The sequence below is a fragment of the Pecten maximus genome, chromosome 13 (assembly GCF_902652985.1).
Source record: "Pecten maximus chromosome 13, xPecMax1.1, whole genome shotgun sequence".
Classification (NCBI taxonomy): Eukaryota; Metazoa; Mollusca; class Bivalvia; order Pectinida; family Pectinidae; genus Pecten; species Pecten maximus.
Genome location: NC_047027.1, coordinates 20044000 through 20063964, shown reverse-complemented (window position 1 = coordinate 20063964; position 19965 = coordinate 20044000). Strand labels below are relative to the sequence as shown.

At 31.0% G+C, this 19965-nt stretch overlaps 1 protein-coding gene across 1 annotated transcript in view; it reads left to right on the top strand.

Annotated features, from left to right (window-relative positions):
- Positions 1-3011: 3011 nt before the first annotated feature.
- LOC117340312 overlaps positions 3012-19965 on the top strand; it is an 83978-nt gene continuing 67024 nt past the window's right edge. The window contains exon 1 of the mRNA XM_033902082.1: positions 3012-3472. Within this exon, the coding sequence (XP_033757973.1) occupies positions 3260-3472 (213 nt within the window). The 5' untranslated portion in view covers positions 3012-3259. The remainder of the gene's footprint in view (positions 3473-19965) is intronic.

Below are 19965 nucleotides of genomic sequence, written 5' to 3'. Positions count from 1 at the left end.
CAACATATATGATGTAAATACTAATGTACTAAGTTATATAGTTTAATTTCGAGTCATGAGAAACACAACTGGGCTGGTGGTATCAGTACATTATATGATATAAATACATATGTGAGTTATATAGTTTAATTTCGAGTCATGAGAAACACAACTGGGCTGGTGGTATCAGTAAATTATATGATATAAATACATATGTGAGTTATATAGTTTAATTTCGATCATGAGAAACACAACTGGGCTGGTATCAGTACATTATATGATATAAATACATATGTGAGTTATATAGTTTAATTTCGAGTCATGAGAAACAGCTGGGCTTGTATCAGTACATTAAATGATATAAGTAGGTTTATTAGTTATATAGTTTTATCTGGAGTCATGAGAAACACAACATGGTTTATATCAATACATTATACGATATAAATTATATAGTTTTCTCTGGAGTCATGAGAAATACATCTGGGTTTTTAAGTATATCATATGATATAAATACTTATCTTAGTTATATAGTTTCATCTGAAGTCATGAGAAATACATCTGGGTTTGTACAGTATATTATATGATAGAAATATTTAAGTTAGTTATAAGTTTTTATCTGGAGTCATTAAAATAAACTTGGGTTTGTATCATAACTTTATATGACATTAATACATATGTTAGTTATATAATTTCATTTGAAATCATTCAAACACACTTAGGTGTGTATCAGTACGGTTTGTGTAACACTTATCACCAGAGTCAAACATAAATAGTTTATCATAAGTAAGAAAAGTTTTTCCTGGCATCCCCTTTAGGCTGATGTATGATTTTTTCCTGTTTTCAATCCTTTACCAAATAATATCTATAAATTTTGTAGGACTTGATGCATTCATAGCTTACATCAATCGTCAGTCGTATACTTCTGTTAAGATATGTTATATAGTGGTCACTTTTCCTCATTGAAGTATTTTATATCAAAATTGGTTTTAAAATAACTGCCTCTTTCAAACATGAGAAATGATGTAAGTACCCAGTACTTGATTTCGAATCCTCGTTTATTCATGCATTATAAATAACACTGCTATGAATATTGAATTAAAACAAAATACAGATGAATACTTAACTACATAATGCATAATCATTTAGCAGTTACCATATTTGCATTTATCTGAAATCAAGAAGTAACACAAAAATGTAGGAATGTATAGGATTGTCCACTATAGGAAAAGTCAACGCTATTACATTTTGTTATTATTGTTTTAAGCTTTTTCGGTTTTTTGTTGTTGTTTTTTTTCTTATTTTTTCTTATTTTTTTGTGAGTGTAGTTTTTTTTTTAACTTAATTTAGATATGAATTTTTTAAAGGCTTGCAACTTTTATAAAAGTAAGTACTGATTTGTATATCAAAAATACAATTTTTCTTAATTTACTTGAATATTTTTTCTCTTCCGTTAACGAAAATGATATGCATGTTAATCATCAATAACTTGGAATAATACAATTCATCAAACATAAAAGAACTTAGTCTCACCTCGATTTCCTTATATTTACGTATACTTATAGTAATAGTGTGTATTTAAGCATTTGATTTTACAGTATAATGCATTTGCTTATGAAATCATTGAAAATAAAAAAAAAATGTCCATAAAAAGGACCCTTTTAACATTCAATGAAGCACATCTACAAGTATTGATTCCAGTATCGATTCATGGTAGTAGTCATGTGGTAAGACTATTCTTAGTTCAATTTTTTTCTACCTGACGCGCCATATTTTTTAAGGATTTACCTTAATCTATCGAAGTGTATAAAAACACCATATATGTTGTAGCATGCCATCCCCTTTATTCCTTTCAAAATGTAATGACTATATAACTGTTTGGTTTTGTAATAACACAAACATCCTTACAAGATTCATAAATCATCAGTATTAATGATCAATTCTTTTCGTGCAAGGGTATTTTTATTTTTGTGTGTAGTCAATTCTTTTATCAAAATAACATGTTGTTTTTATCAATATTTTTTTCTCCTCCTACACCGCAGTGATCCTTCTCAAACCTCTTTTTCTGTATTGAAAAGAATCCGTTATGCATTAACGCTTGCCAGCGTAAATGTATAAAAGAAACCTGGTTGTTCCTCTTTTTTTGATTTAAGTGAAGATGTGTACTTTATTGATGTAATAATATACAAATCATGACAGAAAATGATATCTATTTCTTTCTTTATTTATCATTTATATTTGTTTATCTATTTTTCCCTTACGAAGTAATTAATTTATGCATTGATAATGTCTTAATAAGTCGGTTATTTATTTATAAATTTTCCTTCTTTATTTATTTTTCATTTTTTCTATTGATATCTTCCCTTTACAGTAATATAAGAAAATACAGCACATCAAATATTCATCTTATTGTACTTTATGGTCCATTAAACACAAATTTCCGATACTCGTTTGTTAGTGTATCCTCCATATACTGCTCCAATGCAAATTTATTCGTTTTGTATTAATATTTTATGCTTTCCTGTTATTATTACGTCTATATTATACATGGTTTCTCGAAAACACAACTTTTTTCATTCATGGATAACTCTTTAAATATGCAGCTTTAAGTAAGAACAGGCTTTTGAAAAAATTATTTATATTGATTACCTGGATTCATTTTTATAATGTTGAAAATAATTTGATAAATACACATCTATAATCTATACAGTATCTGAGCAATGAATTAAGGCTCTGGAATGGGGGAAAATTGTAAATAATAACTTTTAGAAAAAGCGAACAGAAACATTTTATTAAAAAGCAAGTTTCCAATAAATAAGTTATACGAAAAAAAAGTGCCGAAGAATTTAAGTAGTTCGCTTACTTTTAAGGTCATGAAATTATTATTGTGACATGACTGCACGATCAGTATACGTTTATATCAATTATCTTATGATTCCAAATATAAATCCATTTTACATACATTATAATTGTTTGCTGTTCCACTTCATATCAAAACAATATTCACACCAATCATCTCTGGAATGTAAACCTTATTCATGTGAAAAAGTACAAAGCCGTTTGTCGTTTGTGTTTCTTTTGAAAATTCTTTGTTTAAATCCGAAAGAAAGAAAATTAAAATACATTCTTAACTTTTTTGTCTGAATTTCAATTGCTCTCAATATTTTTGAAAAATATATTTTGAGATATTTCAACTATATATTTCACCTTTGTTTTTGATATTACAGTAACTACATGGCCTTGAGGGTGAATTTGAGTTATTCGAGGTCAAAGGTGAACGTGAATGGAAGCTGTGCAGGGTTCGATACGAAAGGCACCCCAGACAAGACTAAGTCCTCGCGCTTGGCGCGCGCGCCCTGCTCGTGATGCTAGGCATATTACCACAGTAGTAGTTGGGCTAGAAGGAGGAGAAGATCCTCTATTGCTAGAGGCGGACGTAGCTATGCAAGAACAAGGACCAAAGGAAGACACAAGAGCCGATTCTGACGAACAAAAGGTAATGCATTGTTTGTTCTTTAAGTAATTTCATAGAAATCTCAAGTGCATAATAATTTTTGGAATTCGCGTACCGGCATTTTGCCGTCATTCTACGGCATAGCCGTCATACTGAGTCTACTCGATATACAGGGGCTTATTTATATATATGCTCTGCCTTTATAAAATCAGCGCCAAGCAAATCGGAACATGTACGACAGAAAACCTTTTTCTGTAGCCTACAAGAGAATGAACAAAATTGAATCTTCTATCAATACAATTACAATAGTTAAGAAATACACGTGTATTTGGTGATCAATTTTTAGCATAAATTTAGAAAATCTAAGAGAACGAAGAACACGCCTAATTTATTATGCATTACGCTTTGTGATTGGCTGTTGTTTGAACCTTTCTTCTTGCCGACGTCATGAGAATAATTTGACCTTATCAACAATGACAAAATGAAAATGTAACTTGTCAATTTTTAAAACAATTTCCATTCCAATGACGTCATATGATAAATCTTTGAACAGGATGATTAGTTTTATAAGTAATGTAGGCGAAATGACGAGTAATATTTATATATATGGTTATTCTATTTACACTGTCATTACACGTCTGACAGCAGAACTGAAGTCCAATATTCTCGGCGGCAAGAACTGGTTTTCTAAGACTCTTTTCTGATTGCCTTACTTAATATCTTAATTTGATAAAGGGATGGTTATACAGATCTTTCCTTATTACGGTATCCATAAGTGAAAAATGATGAAATATTGTTTTCCGTTGATATAGTATCAAGCGGACGCATTTAATACGTTGGCATGATAAAAATAGGACTCAGACGACCTAGTCACGTGCCAACTGTCTGGATACGACTATGTCGTCTGCAAAACTGATGATCAATTTTACCAGGCATTTTACTTTTGCATGTCATAACGCTAGCTCGGCGGCTTTTTCCGACACCTGCCTAAGACCTACCGAACACAGAGTTTCACTGTCACGTCCGACATTCGTAAAGACTTATACACAACGGCGCAATCAAGCGTAACAACACGACAGTAATGTGTATGATACACAATGAATGCCCAGTCTAATCCCAATGTTATTCTAGTTTAGCTAGAGATAAGCATAATTTATGATGAGCCAAATCATATCTAGCCTCCCCCCCTATGGCATTAAGTCACTTTTGTCACCTACCCGCTACATACGTAGTCGTGTAGTACAAATCCTTTACGAATATAAACCACAGAAACACTTAAGAATATCCTCCCTAACGCTCACTGGTCACAGTTACGCAGTGTCTTTCTGCACAGTAGTCTGCACACTGCACAACCGCTGCACATCCAATGCACAATTTCTGGTGAGGTGTACACAAACGTTTGTGTTGATGCACTAATGCAAATTGTGAGTGCTAATCGCAAGCAAGGTCAAGTACGGGAAGAAAATCCACACAAAAACCCAAGGGATATATGGTCGTAAATTTGCTGTGTGTAATTAATTAATATACGTGATTCACCTCTGGGATTTATGTATATCGATAATACATTGAATGGTGTCTGTTTTCAAGGATGTATACGATATGACCTAAATGTCTGCACAGTGTGTCGATCTAGCGCAGACCAATGTGTTCGTGGTGAGTCGACATGTTATATCAGTGCAGTGGGCACACTCCACAACCCACATACGTTCTTATATGCATGGTGACTGCACTGTCTAGACAGGAAGATAGAGTGCATAGTGTAATGAAGTGTGTATATTGGAGATGTCGCTTATAGACACATATACAAATGTGTAATACGCATGGTTAATGTTCACTTCATCATCCATTACCAGACCTTGTGATATAAAGGAGAGATATGCTTGCCATTATTGATTTGTCTGAGTAGATGAAAAATGTTTATATTTTGGATGTATAAACAAATACGAAAAAAACCTACATTGCCAATGTGCTATACTGAAGAAGACGTTGTGTCTGTCAAAAATACTATACATGTATGAGTATTTTGTTAGATTGAGCCAGTTCAACTTATATGATTTTTTTTTTATAGTAATATTTGAATCACATGGGAGATCAGACACTGTTTTAATATGAAAAGATAAAGACGATTATATAAGGTTTTTCCCAAGCCAGAGATAGACCAAAGAGTGTATAAAAACACAAGTTATTTTAGGAGCAAATAACGTGGATTTGTACTGTTGCTCAGTCTGTTTACGTTATTCATTTTAGATTTATTGTAATGATAATGATACTATGGCAGTTATACATTTAACGTTTTAATATATTGCTATAATAAATTGTTTAGTATTTGAATTTGGGATATACATACAACTTTGCATACTTTGACTTTCACTAAAATTGTGTTAGTGCCAATGCACCTTAATATTTTATCATGATGATAAAGTGGATTGTTTTATCACTGTCATTTCTTCATACACAAGTTGTCATATAACATTACTATACGCAGAGTTTACTTACCTTTATTGAATGTGAGTCTTATAACTATGTTTTCAGGCACCGACCGTCGAACGACATAATGGTGTTATCTATTATAAATTGCCATATGCTTATATATCATAACCGTCAGACATATTGTTTTCGTATACAATAGTTAAAAAATACATCTCTATGTTAAAACCGAATTCATGTTAATGCTCATCCAGTAAAGAGAATGATCATGTTTGCTTTTGTACTTAAACTGAAGTATGAGATAAGCATTAGTATTTCGGTTAGATATAATTATTTCGAATACATTTCATGTAATATAGGATGAGATACTATTCACTTACATTTTTTTTTAATATTTGTTAAAAATAACGACAAAGAATACGGACATGATAGCCAAACAACAATTCAACTCTAAATCGACCAAACAAGGACAAAATAAACAAAAATACAGACAAATTATGTCAAACTGACATGACTTTAAATGTATCGAAATAAGTCCGTTCTTTGTAATATATGCTATGATCAGTTACGAAATATGTATAAACTAAACCGAGCAATAGACAATATATCTAGATAAAACATTAATTTAATCCGTCAAATGGCAGTTAGATTAATGTCGAAAGTTTTCAAATTTGTTTATTAATATATATTTCGAATTATACCATTAAATATCACATGACTTGTTAATATTACTTTGCAGTATTTAGTTCAATATATGATAATCTATTTAGTATACTATGCACATCCCAGTATACAATGTTCGTTGATGTATAACATTTTCGAAATACTATGAACATTCCATAATACAAAGTTCGTTGCAGTAGAACATTTGATTATACAATGTACATTCGAGTATACAATGTTAGTTGCAGTATAGTATTTGAGTATATTATGTACATTCCGATATACTATGTACATTCAGTACACAATGTTCGTTCCAGTATACCATTTCAGTATACTAGGTACATTCAAGTATACAATGTTCGTTCCAGTATACCATTTCAGTATGCTATGTACATTCCAGTATATCATTGCAGTATACTTTGTACATACCAATATACAATGTTCGTTCCAGTATACCATTTCAGTATACTAGGTACATTCAAGTATACAATGTTCGTTCCAGTATACCATTTCAGTATACGATGTTCATTTCAGAACACCAATATAGACGTAGACGATATATCTTATCACTATATAAGATTTTTTTTATTTTATGTTTACTACCGAACACAGAGTTTGTGGTTCCCAAGTGAGTTATTATCTTTATAATATCGTGATATATACGTGTTTCCTGAAATCCCTTGAACCTGAACCTAACAAGATGAAACATGTGTACATTTCCAGACAGTTGGAGAGTTGAGTTGTCTGGATAAAGGACACAGGAAGAAGCGTTTACACATATTTGCGGTTTCATGTTTTAACATCGGACTAACCACAAATAGTTCAGATGGTGGTTTCAGTAATACAGGAGTTATATAGATTGTCAAATCATAAGTTTATAATTAATTATCATATCAAGTGGTAACAAAGTTGTCACAGTTTATAGGAATATAATTAACAAGATACGTGTGATTTTACGTCATGCTTGAATGATAATAATTATTCATCTTGCCAATTATATTATACTTACTTGTTTCAGTCGTACTCCTATTGAAATGCTTATAAATTGCCTTCATATAAGTGAGCATGGTAAGCTGATAAATATAAGAAGATACATTTTGTATCAATATTTTAACATAAATTTATTAGTGTAATAAGTTATATCAAAATAGTAAAATATATAGGGAATGAAAAGGAATTAAGTATTTTTATAATATGTATAGGGGTATCTAAGTCAGGTTATCTTGTTGATATAATTTAATATTGTAAATAATTCCTTCCTAATTTCGTTCAATATTCGTAAGACTATTCTATGAATAATATATTTCATTAAAATAATGATATGATGCAATAAGATAGCATTTTAGTGTTGTAGAAGAAAATGGACGAATGATGTAATTTAATAATCATGAATAGTGTAAGTTACTACGGAACACACGTAATGACTTTAAATAGATATTGAAAAAATATGATAAAGATATAAAAAAGATCTATGCTATGTTAAGTCAACCCTGCTTGAAACGGATGTTTCTATTAATCTAATTTTCAAATGTCTGAATATTGACTTACATTGCTTCTGATTGGCTGGTAGAGCGGCGAAATAATTTATCAAACAAAATAGTCCGCCAAATTAGTAAAACTGTGAATAAAATAGATTTTGTTATGAATATATTTAAGATAATTACTATAATGAATAGCATTTTCGCTTAATCTTTATATATTTGGTATATAAAGTTAAATGAAAATGCTGTTAATGCTTAATCTTTATATACATGTAATACTGTAATACAAAGTTATATGTAATACTATAATAAAAAGTTATATGTATACTTATACATATGCCAAGATTCACCTGTTCCTTGTATAACAAATTAAAGGTTACGGACTAGATAGGCCAGCAGTTATTAAGTATTCTGTAAAGAACTGCAAAATTATAAAACTAGATTAACTCATTCTTCCTAATGTGGTGATAGAGGATATCATGACGGGTGTTACATGTGGCGATGGAGACATACTTAAAGGTACCTCATGTGGTGATTGGAGACAATATGGCGGGTGTTGTATGTGATGACTTGAGACAATATTGCGGGTGATATATGTGGTGATGGAGACATATTTACTGGCACCTCATGTGGTGATGGAGACATACATTTAGGTACCTCATGTGGTGACAGGAGAAAATAGGACGAGTGTTATTTGTGGTGACTTGGAGACATACTTAAAGGTACATCATGTGGCGACGGGCGGCAAAATTGTGGGTGATGTATGTGGTGACTTGAGACAATATGATGGGTGATATATGTGGTGATGGAGACATATTTACTGGCACCTCATGTGGTGATGGAAGACATACAGGTACCTCATATGGTGACGGAAGACAATATGGCGGTTATATGCGGTAACATGAGATATCATGAATGAACCATATGTGGTAAACATCATGAGGGTACAAACGTGATGACGAGAGACAGCATAACAGGTATCACATATGGAGACGGTTGACGAAAGGAAGCAGCTTGATTTTGGTTATCGCTTTTTCCTCTTAGTCTGCAGTATCAGTATCTGTTTTTTTCTCGAATCAAGTTTTCCGAGTGATTTAACGATGTTTCTACATACAAAAATTGCCATATAGATAGCAATGGGCATGCTACAACACCATCTAGATAACAATGATCATGGTACAACAATGATCTAATAAATACAAAGGTCTTATAAAGAGCAATGATCATATCTTTTATATAATGACGGCAACTATGTAAAGTGGGATAGCTGAAAATTGTATGTGTTGCAAAAACGTTCGAGAAATTTATCTCGATTTCCAATTGCGATACTGAATTGTGTGGTCGCATAACACTTTGAAATAATGCTTGGCACTTGGTTAAGTCGATGGGTGTAGAATAAGACACGGTAGCTTACCGTTTTTTGCGGTTTGTGGTAAACGAGAGAGAGCAAAGAATACAACTTAGTAAAGTACGTGGTACATAGGTTATCGGTTATACATTATTAGACAAAAAAAACGCAAACTAGCGAAAATGTATTGCGGTTTAGACAATATCTTCATGGTGGGATGTTTATCACATATTTATTAACTGATGGATCGTTAATGGTATGTGTTTTCCAATATTCACCGCAGCGTTGGAGATTGTACATGAATCTTTAGCGTTCATACATCTTTATATATATCTAAGATAATAGCACTTATAGGCCTGCTAATATACTGTGTAGATATGTACATTAATGCAAACGTTGGTGGTCGAGCCTTAAAGAAATATAACCCTAAGGTAAGAATGATTGGTTATATTTCTTACTACATATGTGTCGCTAGGACCAATACACCCTAGCTAATGTAAGATAAAATGTCTAAAAAATAACTAATTGGAATTTATAATTGGAATATATTGTTTTGTGAATATTCTAGTTTCATCTATTTTAACCACAATAATTATATTGTTACATTTAAAAATAATTCGACAGATCAATCGGAAAAAAATTGTGAAATACAACAAAAGAACCTGTTGGGGATTCTTTGTTTAATGTTTTTATTATCATTATTATCATTTCTGTTGTCTTGAAGGTTGAGAAAATGGCGGCTACTCAATATGGCTACACACAAACTAATCGTTGCCGGTAATGATATGGTGTGACGTCATTTTTGGATCTGTCAATGATAATAATATATTTTACTCAGAATTGAACTGCAATGCACTTGCGTTGTGTCAATTTTATGCCGGACTGAAAGCTCCTAATGGATACAGGCTACTATGCAAATTTTGAAAAATCTTTTTAAAAAATCGTTATTAAAAAAATTCTTAAGGACTTGCAACCGAATGTATAATATTATAACCAATTAAAGTGATTAATTCCAAATCAATTGATATGGCCGTATAAACGTTCATTTACTGAAGTGTATACCTGTCTGTTAGGTATAATCTCAGACTGGTGAGTGTTTAGCTAAGACAACCCGTGAAAACACTACAAATATAATACCGACATAATAACGAATCCATTTTCATTAATAACCTAAAATCAATAAAACGAGGGGTAATTATGAATTAAATATATATTTACATGGAGACCCCTGCAAAAGGACAAGGGGGTTGGACCAGGTGATCATAGTATTATGTTTTGTAAAACTTACGTCCTTTTGAGCCCTTAAAGTACCGAAGACACGATTGCAGCATGCTATATTAATACAAGGAGAATATAAAATGTATTTAAAAAATATCCGTTAAAGACGCCTTGTGTATTTGATGAAATGCACGCAATTCTCAATAATTTTAGTGGTTCTGTCTGATTCTGTCCGTCTGCATTGATACCAAGCGTCAAAGTTTCACGATCCTGCTTTTAATATATCAATTTTCTCTACACACTTGGAATATGGCTTACAAAATTGGACGGTTCCAACAACCTCAGCAGGCGGATGACACGAGCTGACTACTCTGGAAACTACTAAGGAACATAACAAATGTTAGAACATGTCAGCATCTTAGAAAAATCATCGGATTGGATTTGGGTGATAAATACATAATACCTAAATCGTAATTCAAGCTCATCATTTTTTTTTATTTTTTTTTAATCTGAAACCAAATCGCTACCCGCAAACTTTCGAAGATGCCATGACATATTCCAAGAGGGCAGATCAATTACGACACAATGAATTGTACCAAAGTATATAATATGATGCTAATGTATGACGGTTCGATTCTATTACAAAATTGATATTGTATAGTTATATATAAATACATATTTAATATCTAATACGATAATACATTGCAAACAATATAACTGAATAACTACATCATAGTATTGTAGAATAGCTTTAGGATACAAGACATTAACACTTCTTGAATATCAGTCAACTTAATGATGTATTATTTCTTTCATTTTCTTATAAATGACATAGGCTGTCAAGACGAATTGTCGTTAAAAGTGCAATATTTCATAACATTAAAATAACATTATTGATGTGCATACTTTACATATGGAATTTCCATAATTACCTCCCGGGATGCACATAATTAATATTTTTCGCATAGATTGATAGATATTGTTGTACTCCGGTTCATACCACCGGCGTATCTAGACGGCTAAAATATGCGACAATACGTGTATATATGTACATTGTGTGGTCTAGACATGGGGTAAAGTGCATTCTGGCAAAATGAAAAACATTCGAGTCTTGTCTATCAGTTCAATCATTACTGTAGTTCATTTTATCTCGGTCTCTTGTGATATATAACATATATATTGTAATATTATCGTACAGCTATTATGTTTGATAATGATCTGTTTGAGTTATGTAAAAAGGTATGCTTCTTTAAGAGTGATTTTATTTATGTTAATATTTGTTAAGTTGACACTACTTTTTGAGATGTGGGCTAAGGCTGTTTCGTACCGTACGATATGTACCATGTATCATAAAAGCCTAATACAAGTCTAAGGCATATCCTTACTCAAGTCCCGTACTGCACAGCGAAGTTCATATGGTAATTTTTTCTAGCACCTATGTATTATTCATCATTAAAATTGCTTATTCTTTATATAAAATGTTACATTTGAGAACATGTCAGAAATTGATATAACTATCTAAGCATATGATTTTTATAAATTATTTCATCATACGACTACCAGGAATGTCACAAAATAGTACTTTGAACACGAACTATCATAAATATGAGTATGAACTTTGAACACGAACTATCATAAATATGAGTATGAACTTTGAACACGAACTATCATAAATATGAGTATGAACTTTGAACACGAACTATCATAAATATGAGTATGAACTTTGAACACGAACTATCATAAATATGAGTATGAACTTTGAACACGAACTATCATAAATATGAGTATGAACTTTGAACATGAGTTATCATAAATATGAGTATGAACTTTGAACACGAACTATCATAAATATGAGTATGAACTTTGAACACGAACTATCATAAATATGAGTATGAACTTTGAACATGAGTTATCATAAATATGAGTATGAACTTTGAACATGAACTATCATAAATATGAGTATGAACTTTGAACATGAACTATCATAAATATAAGTATGACCTTTGAACATGAGTTATCATAAATATGAGTATGACCTTTGAACATGAACTATCATAAATATGAGTATGAACTTTGAACATGAACTATCATAAATATAAGTATGACCTTTGAACATGAGTTATCATAAATATGAGTATGACCTTTGAACATGAACTATCATAAATATGAGTATGAACTTTGAACATGAACTATCATAAATATGAGTATGAACTTTGAACATGAGTTATCATAAATATGAGTATGACCTTTGAACACGAACTATCATAAATATGAGTATGACCTTTGAACATGAACTATCATAAATATGAGTATGAACTTTGAACACGAACTATCATAAATATGAGTATGAACTTTGAACATGAGTTATCATAAATATGAGTATGAACTTTGAACATGAACTATCATAAATATGAGTATGAACTTTGAACACGAACTATCATAAATATGAGTATGAACTTTGAACATGAGTTATCATAAATATGAGTATGAACTTTGAACATGAACTATCATAAATATGAGTATGAACTTTGAACACGAACTATCATAAATATGAGTATGAACTTTGAACATGAGTTATCATAAATATGAGTATGAACTTTGAACATGAACTATCATAAATATGAGTATGAACTTTGAACATGAACTATCATAAATATGAGTATGAACTTTGAACACGAACTATCATAAATATGAGTATGAATTTGAACATGAACTATCATGAATATGAATATGACCTTTGAACATGAACTATCATGAATATGAATATGACCTTTGAACATGAACTATCATGAATATGAATATGACCTTTGAACATGAACTATCATGAATATGAATATGACCTTTGAACATGAACTATCATGAATATGAATATGACCTTTGAACATGAACTATCATAAATATGAGTATGACCTTTGAATATGAACTATCATGAATATGGGTATGAACTTTGAACATGAACTATCATAAATATGAGTATGACCTTTGAATATGAACTATCGTGAATATGGGTATGAACTTTGAACATGAACTATCATAGATATGAATATGACCTTTGAACATGAACTATCATGAATATGAGTATGAACATTGAACAAGAACTAGTCTAAATATGAGTATGAATTTGCAACATGAACTTTCATATTACCAATATGATAATAAGTCTGAACATGAGTTATCATAAATATGAGTATGAATTTGAAGATGAACTTTCATAAATATAAGTATGACCTTTGAACATAAACTTTCATAAATATGGGTATGAAATTTGAACATGAATTATCTTAAATATGGGTATGAACTTTGAGCATGAACCATCATAATTATGAATATGAACATATCATAGAATTAATATACTTAAGTAAGTGTTAATGATATGTCGGCATTATGCTTTATAAGGAGTACGTGGAAGGTTATGACATCACATCAATGGAAAGTCTATATCAAACTCGAAGGATTAAACTACGACAAGAGAAAGAGGTTGCACGAAACTTTCCTTTTTTATCATTTCAAAAGTTGCGTAATTTTAATGATAGATATTATGATGTTATTTATGTTACTATAATAACAGGAGTGATAGAGTGTAGTTGGATCGTGTAAATGTATAATAGGTTAGCTAAAGAATACACCCCACGGAAGTGTGCTTATAAGCAAAATTTTATAGGGAAATAATTTATTATCAGACAGTGTTTACATCTTTGCAGCAGTAAAATTGTACTAAATTGCCTATGAAATGTTGTGATTTCCGTGTTAAATTGTATATATAGACTGTTTTATAACACCGTCCCTCTCTGACCTTCAAAATGACCGTTGTATCTGTAATAAGAGCCAGGTGAATATAAGATACATCTAGTAGTATTCATGTAGACCTAACGCTATTAACATAAATACATTGTGGTATTAAAGACAAATTATACTATAAGTATCCATATCTTACCTTCACATAATCATATACCTTTAATGCCTTTACTAACGAGGACGAGAAATGAGAATATATAGGAAACATTATAATCTAATTGCAAAGCTTTCTCAGCAAACATCTCGAATGAGGACCATGCTTTTTAAATGAATAGTAGGAATATAAATTAATGATATCAATTGATATTAATTAACCTACCTCATCATTTGTGTATATCTTTTTTGCATATTACTATATGCATAATATTTAATTTCATTTATCCATGAATGACATTTATCGTTAAGGAATTCGTTCGATAATATTGTTTTAGTCATATTTTATATCTAATCACTGACTGCAGTGTAACTAAGGAATTTTCGAGCAGATTTGTTCCGGTAATTTATCTATCAAAACTATATAGACAATTTGAGTAAATTGCTCATTTTATATGTGATATGATCTGAGAATAGAATGTATTATTATATTCTATTTATATCATAAAGCGACTGGTATGTACAATAGCTAAGAGGCTTAATCTTGCATTTTATGTTACACCTAAATAGATAGATTTTAGTAATATGGAGCAAAATCATTTATCAAAGATAAATCACATATCAAATTCGCAGTGTCAGTCAGATTTGATCACTCAATTTCAAAATATGCTTGACACATTTGAAAGCATACTTAAAAACTTGTACAAATATGAAAAAGATACAAATTACCTATTTAAACTACCTCAGAATATATTAGTACTCAACCTGGACCTTGTAATGTTCAAGTGCCCGAAAGCACATGTTATTTTGAACCCCTCCCAGTAACGTGAGCGGGGTTAGGTAACGTCTGGACTATACTGCTGTTCTAAAGCTCAAGGTTAATCGAGCCGCCGAACAGATTTTTACCTACACTGAAGGCAGATGTATGCAAATTCGTGACGTAATTAATACAGGAAATGTATCCTTTCTTTTGTAGGATTATCACTGAACGAACGAAATCAGATATGTGTTAATTTCAAATGAACAGTTTAAAATGCATCTGATGTATTGTAATCTCTGGTTCAAAGAAACAGACATAGTAATCATATATCTCAATGTTATCAGGTTGTTATCATTCCGACCTACATTTGGCATGCAGAGAAATACATACCAAACACATGTTGAAATATTTGGGGCAGTAAGTATGTGTCACGGCTTCCAAAACAGTGATGTGTTGTATGAGGTTAAAAACACTGTCTGAATCTAAAAATAGTAACAGGGATTAATTTAATGGCTGTGAAGCAGGCGAGGGTAAGCTCATAACAGACATGATCACATGATCACCATTAGGTCACTAGCATAGAAATAAAAGCAATGTCAGTCTTATATACTTATATATGACAATTAAAACAAATTATGAATATCAAAGAAAATGCCTTATCAGGTTGACGTCATCAAATAGTTCAGGGCTTCCAGACAGAAAGTAAAATATAGTTGTACCATTATAAATATAAAATAAGATTTATATTAACATATTCTTATAAAAGCAGTCATTCAATAATATTTTCACGGCAGCATGTCGGGTGTATGCAATTGTAAAAGTTCAGGTATGGACATTTTAAGATGACAATACTTGGTTGATTACAGACATAGGTGATGATAGTGAGGACGGTATATAGTCCACCTAGAAATTCGGGCTTCACACACATACTGTACGTAACATCTTAAATAAATATATATATATATTTATGTTTGTGTGCTATCGATAATATTTTATTGTAAAAAATGTCATATGCAAGTTCAAAGTGTAAACATCAGTCAATCATCAAAATATTTTATTTAAACAAGGGAAAATGAAAGTTCAGTGAACCATGTTAATTATTTATAAAAATAACAGCAATCCACAATTTGATATGGAAAATATGCGACAGTTGCTCCCATAGCTATAGTATTTACCCTAACGTCTTTTGTTTCAATATCTACATCATAATGGAACCACATGTGGTGCGGGGACATCAACGTCTCAGGGAAACAAAAATCGCAATCAACGATTGTTTCATTAAAAAAAGGACACACATGTGATGAAAAGGACATTTGAATGTAAATTAAGTAATAGATACAGTATAGGCCGAATAACGAATATAAAATTACATCAAGGGTGACAATCGAGAAATGGAAGCTAGCTAGGGAAATAACAATGGGTCTTACGTAAATGTTAAAATATTAAAGCTGCATTAAAACCCTTAATTTCATTTTGTTGTATTTTTGGATATTGAAATGTGAACAAGAATTACCGCAATATATTCTGAACAGATGTCACTTTTCATTAGAACTGGATGTTCATGATGATTAAGTTTTGATCTTTTTCTTACAGTGTATTCCAACTCCATATTTAATATACTGTTATATTATTATTTTACATTGAAATACGAGAATTTCAGCGCTCGTTATATAAATTCAAACTTATTTTCATAAGAAGTAGAAAATATTGATATCATATTGTCTAATATTACTCACAATTAACTGTATTAATCACTATTTTATTAATGTTTATTTAACGTATTAATTGGCAAATGTATTGATTTGTATTTCCATATGAATTATGTACACATATATATACTGAAAATTAATGGCTATGAGAGATCAACTGTAAATAGGCAATTAAATTATATCCATTCTAACGAGGATACCGAAGTTACTTGTCAGTTCCAGTCAAAGAAATTCCTGTGTCAGCAACTAAATATAATACTGGAAATTAGTCTTCAATGCATTTTTCATTTTTCATAATAAGATTATTTTGTTTGTGGCATCATACATATTTAAGACAACATTTGAAAATAAACATTAAATTATATTAGTTTGTTTAATCCATCCACTTGCCTTGAATTATCCAGTTGAACTGGCACTTTTATTAAAAATATAGACATATAAATAATCTTATTATCTTATTATATAATAACACTCTACAAATCGTACCTTTCCTAGATAAATTCTGTAAAAATATATGAATAAATTCTTAAATAAAGCGTATTAATATAATGAATATATTTATAAAATTCGTAACTTATACTGACATTGATGTTACACCAGAAATGATATAGGCAAGGCAGCAATGTACCTATACGTCAAACAAACAACGTTCAATGCGCAAATAAAAAAGCTTATATCGGTAAATCTTTGTAGATGAATTTTTAAATCTATTTTAGGAAATGTAAATTATTTCCATTTCATCAAAACATTTGGGTAAATTAGTAAGACATCATTTTAACATATTTTCTTTGTTGCATTGGTAAATTTTATTCAGTAACAGACTCAAATTCTTTCTTTCATCTGTTTACATTTCATCTGTCTAATGGCTTTGATAGGGTTACTTAGCTTTATCTTCGTAACTTATCCTCGAATCAAAACTTATTTAAGTAGATACATTGTGCAGGGATAAAACTTAAGTAAAACACATTTTTTGGAAAGTTATCAAATGATTGTTTTTCCTTTTTTTCACATATACGATGTTGCTAAGTTGGTGAAGTCAAAACTCAATAACCGCAGTTAGATTGTGATAAAAAAAATGTTATTGACATGTACATGTAATCACAATATTGTGTGTGGTTTTTTTTACATACATTTCATGGCGAGGTTACAAATCCTACCAATCAGGCTTGATACACCTGTATTCATTTCCCCGGGTTGTGATTGGCTACAGTTTGTCCAATCAATTCGCAGCCGTATAGATATCGTCACCAGGGATGCGACTCATTGCTATCCAATAAGATACCATGACAGATCTTCATTTTTAGTACATTGTATTATGTACTTTATGTTACTAATTATCTTTGTGATCTTTGTGCGGTCAATTTGAAAATAAAAGTCTGTGAGACCTTTCAGTTTTTTTTTAATATACTATGATACAAAGGTTGGCTAACTGAGACAGGTATACAACGAATAAATTCAGTTATCTATAACAGAAAACCTTAAAAAACATTTTATCTTATAAATGTCTCTATGTTAATTATCTCATTAATTTTTACATTTGAAAAATATCAGAAGGTTCAAAAGCATTGACTGAATCAACCTTTTCGTAGACAAATCAACATACATATATCAACTAGGTTATATATACAAGCAAAATTACAAAATCATGTCATTATTAATCATGATAAATTTCTGGATCAATTAAATATTCAGCACAAAATAGAACACTCACTTGTTATGACATCAAGCCATTGCTACCATTGTGAGAATATATCCACCCGTGTTTCGTCACTAGAAGAAAAACAATAGAAATCATTATGTAAGAATGTAAGAACAGTACATAAACTGAATATAATAATCTTTCATCTTAATATGATATTAGTAATAATAATTTACTTAATTTACTAAAGAATGAAAATGAGTTCGAGAATTTCTCTATTTGTCGTTGATGAAGCTGAAACGCTTCCTCTTCTGGAACAACTTGTATTCCTTGTTCTATCATAAGAGTCTCGAAACAAATATATCTTATTGTTGATATTTTGCCTTCGTTTAACCGATTTTGCGTTTGATTGGTGTCTTCGTTAAGATGTCGGTATTCTTTGTTATTGTATGTACAATGTATAGTAGCAGTGGTTTCATTCGATGTGTTCTTGTAATGGGAAATTTTTTTCACAAATGTTAGTCGCAATATTTGATGAGTTTAAAGGGATTAGTCTTCAGAAAAAAGAGTCCCTCTCTTGACCCTCCCTTGAGCTTCATGGAGGTGAGTTATTTTCTAATGATATTTGTATTGTCACTGACAGACTTATTAAGTTAAAGAAATTAGAAATAACCTTTCCTTGGATGGCAGTGCATATAGTCTCCATTTTGAGTTAATTATGGACAATACTCGTAATGCAAACATTTTAACGGGGCTGAACATAACATAAGAAGTAAAGCTATACTACAATGGTCCATTATCTAAGTATTTTACTTATTCGACAGTTAAGAAGAACACATCAAGTATCTTAATGACTCTTCAACACATTCCCTGAGCTATAAAATATAGAATTTGGATTTTCCGCTGTATATGCTCTTAATGGTGCGTATGACACCATATTTTCGCTGTATTTTTAGGTATATGGTATGTTTAAATAGACAGAAAACGATATTCTTTGTTTGCCAACACCGTACAATGTATTAGGTGCTGATGAAGACTGATAGGGTGATTATATATATAGATATTGCCTACGCTATTCAATGCGTGTGGCGTAAGGCCCTCATTAGAACAAATATGACGTCATATGTGTTGTTGAATACTAAGACGTAGCCTAGTCTGACGTTTATAATGCGACTTTATCAAAGCTGCCACATGTGGCATCGGAAACACTTACACTTCCTGCACCTAGGGATGGGGTTATCATGTATATCTACTATTAAGTCGTTATGTTGATATCTACCACTACTAGATTCACCAGCTATAATACAGTCTCTGCTTAAAAACAGATTTACCTACAGAGCATAGATGTTTTGATATATTTTGAAGTTTGATTCCTCCTCCTCTGACGAAGAGGATGAATTCA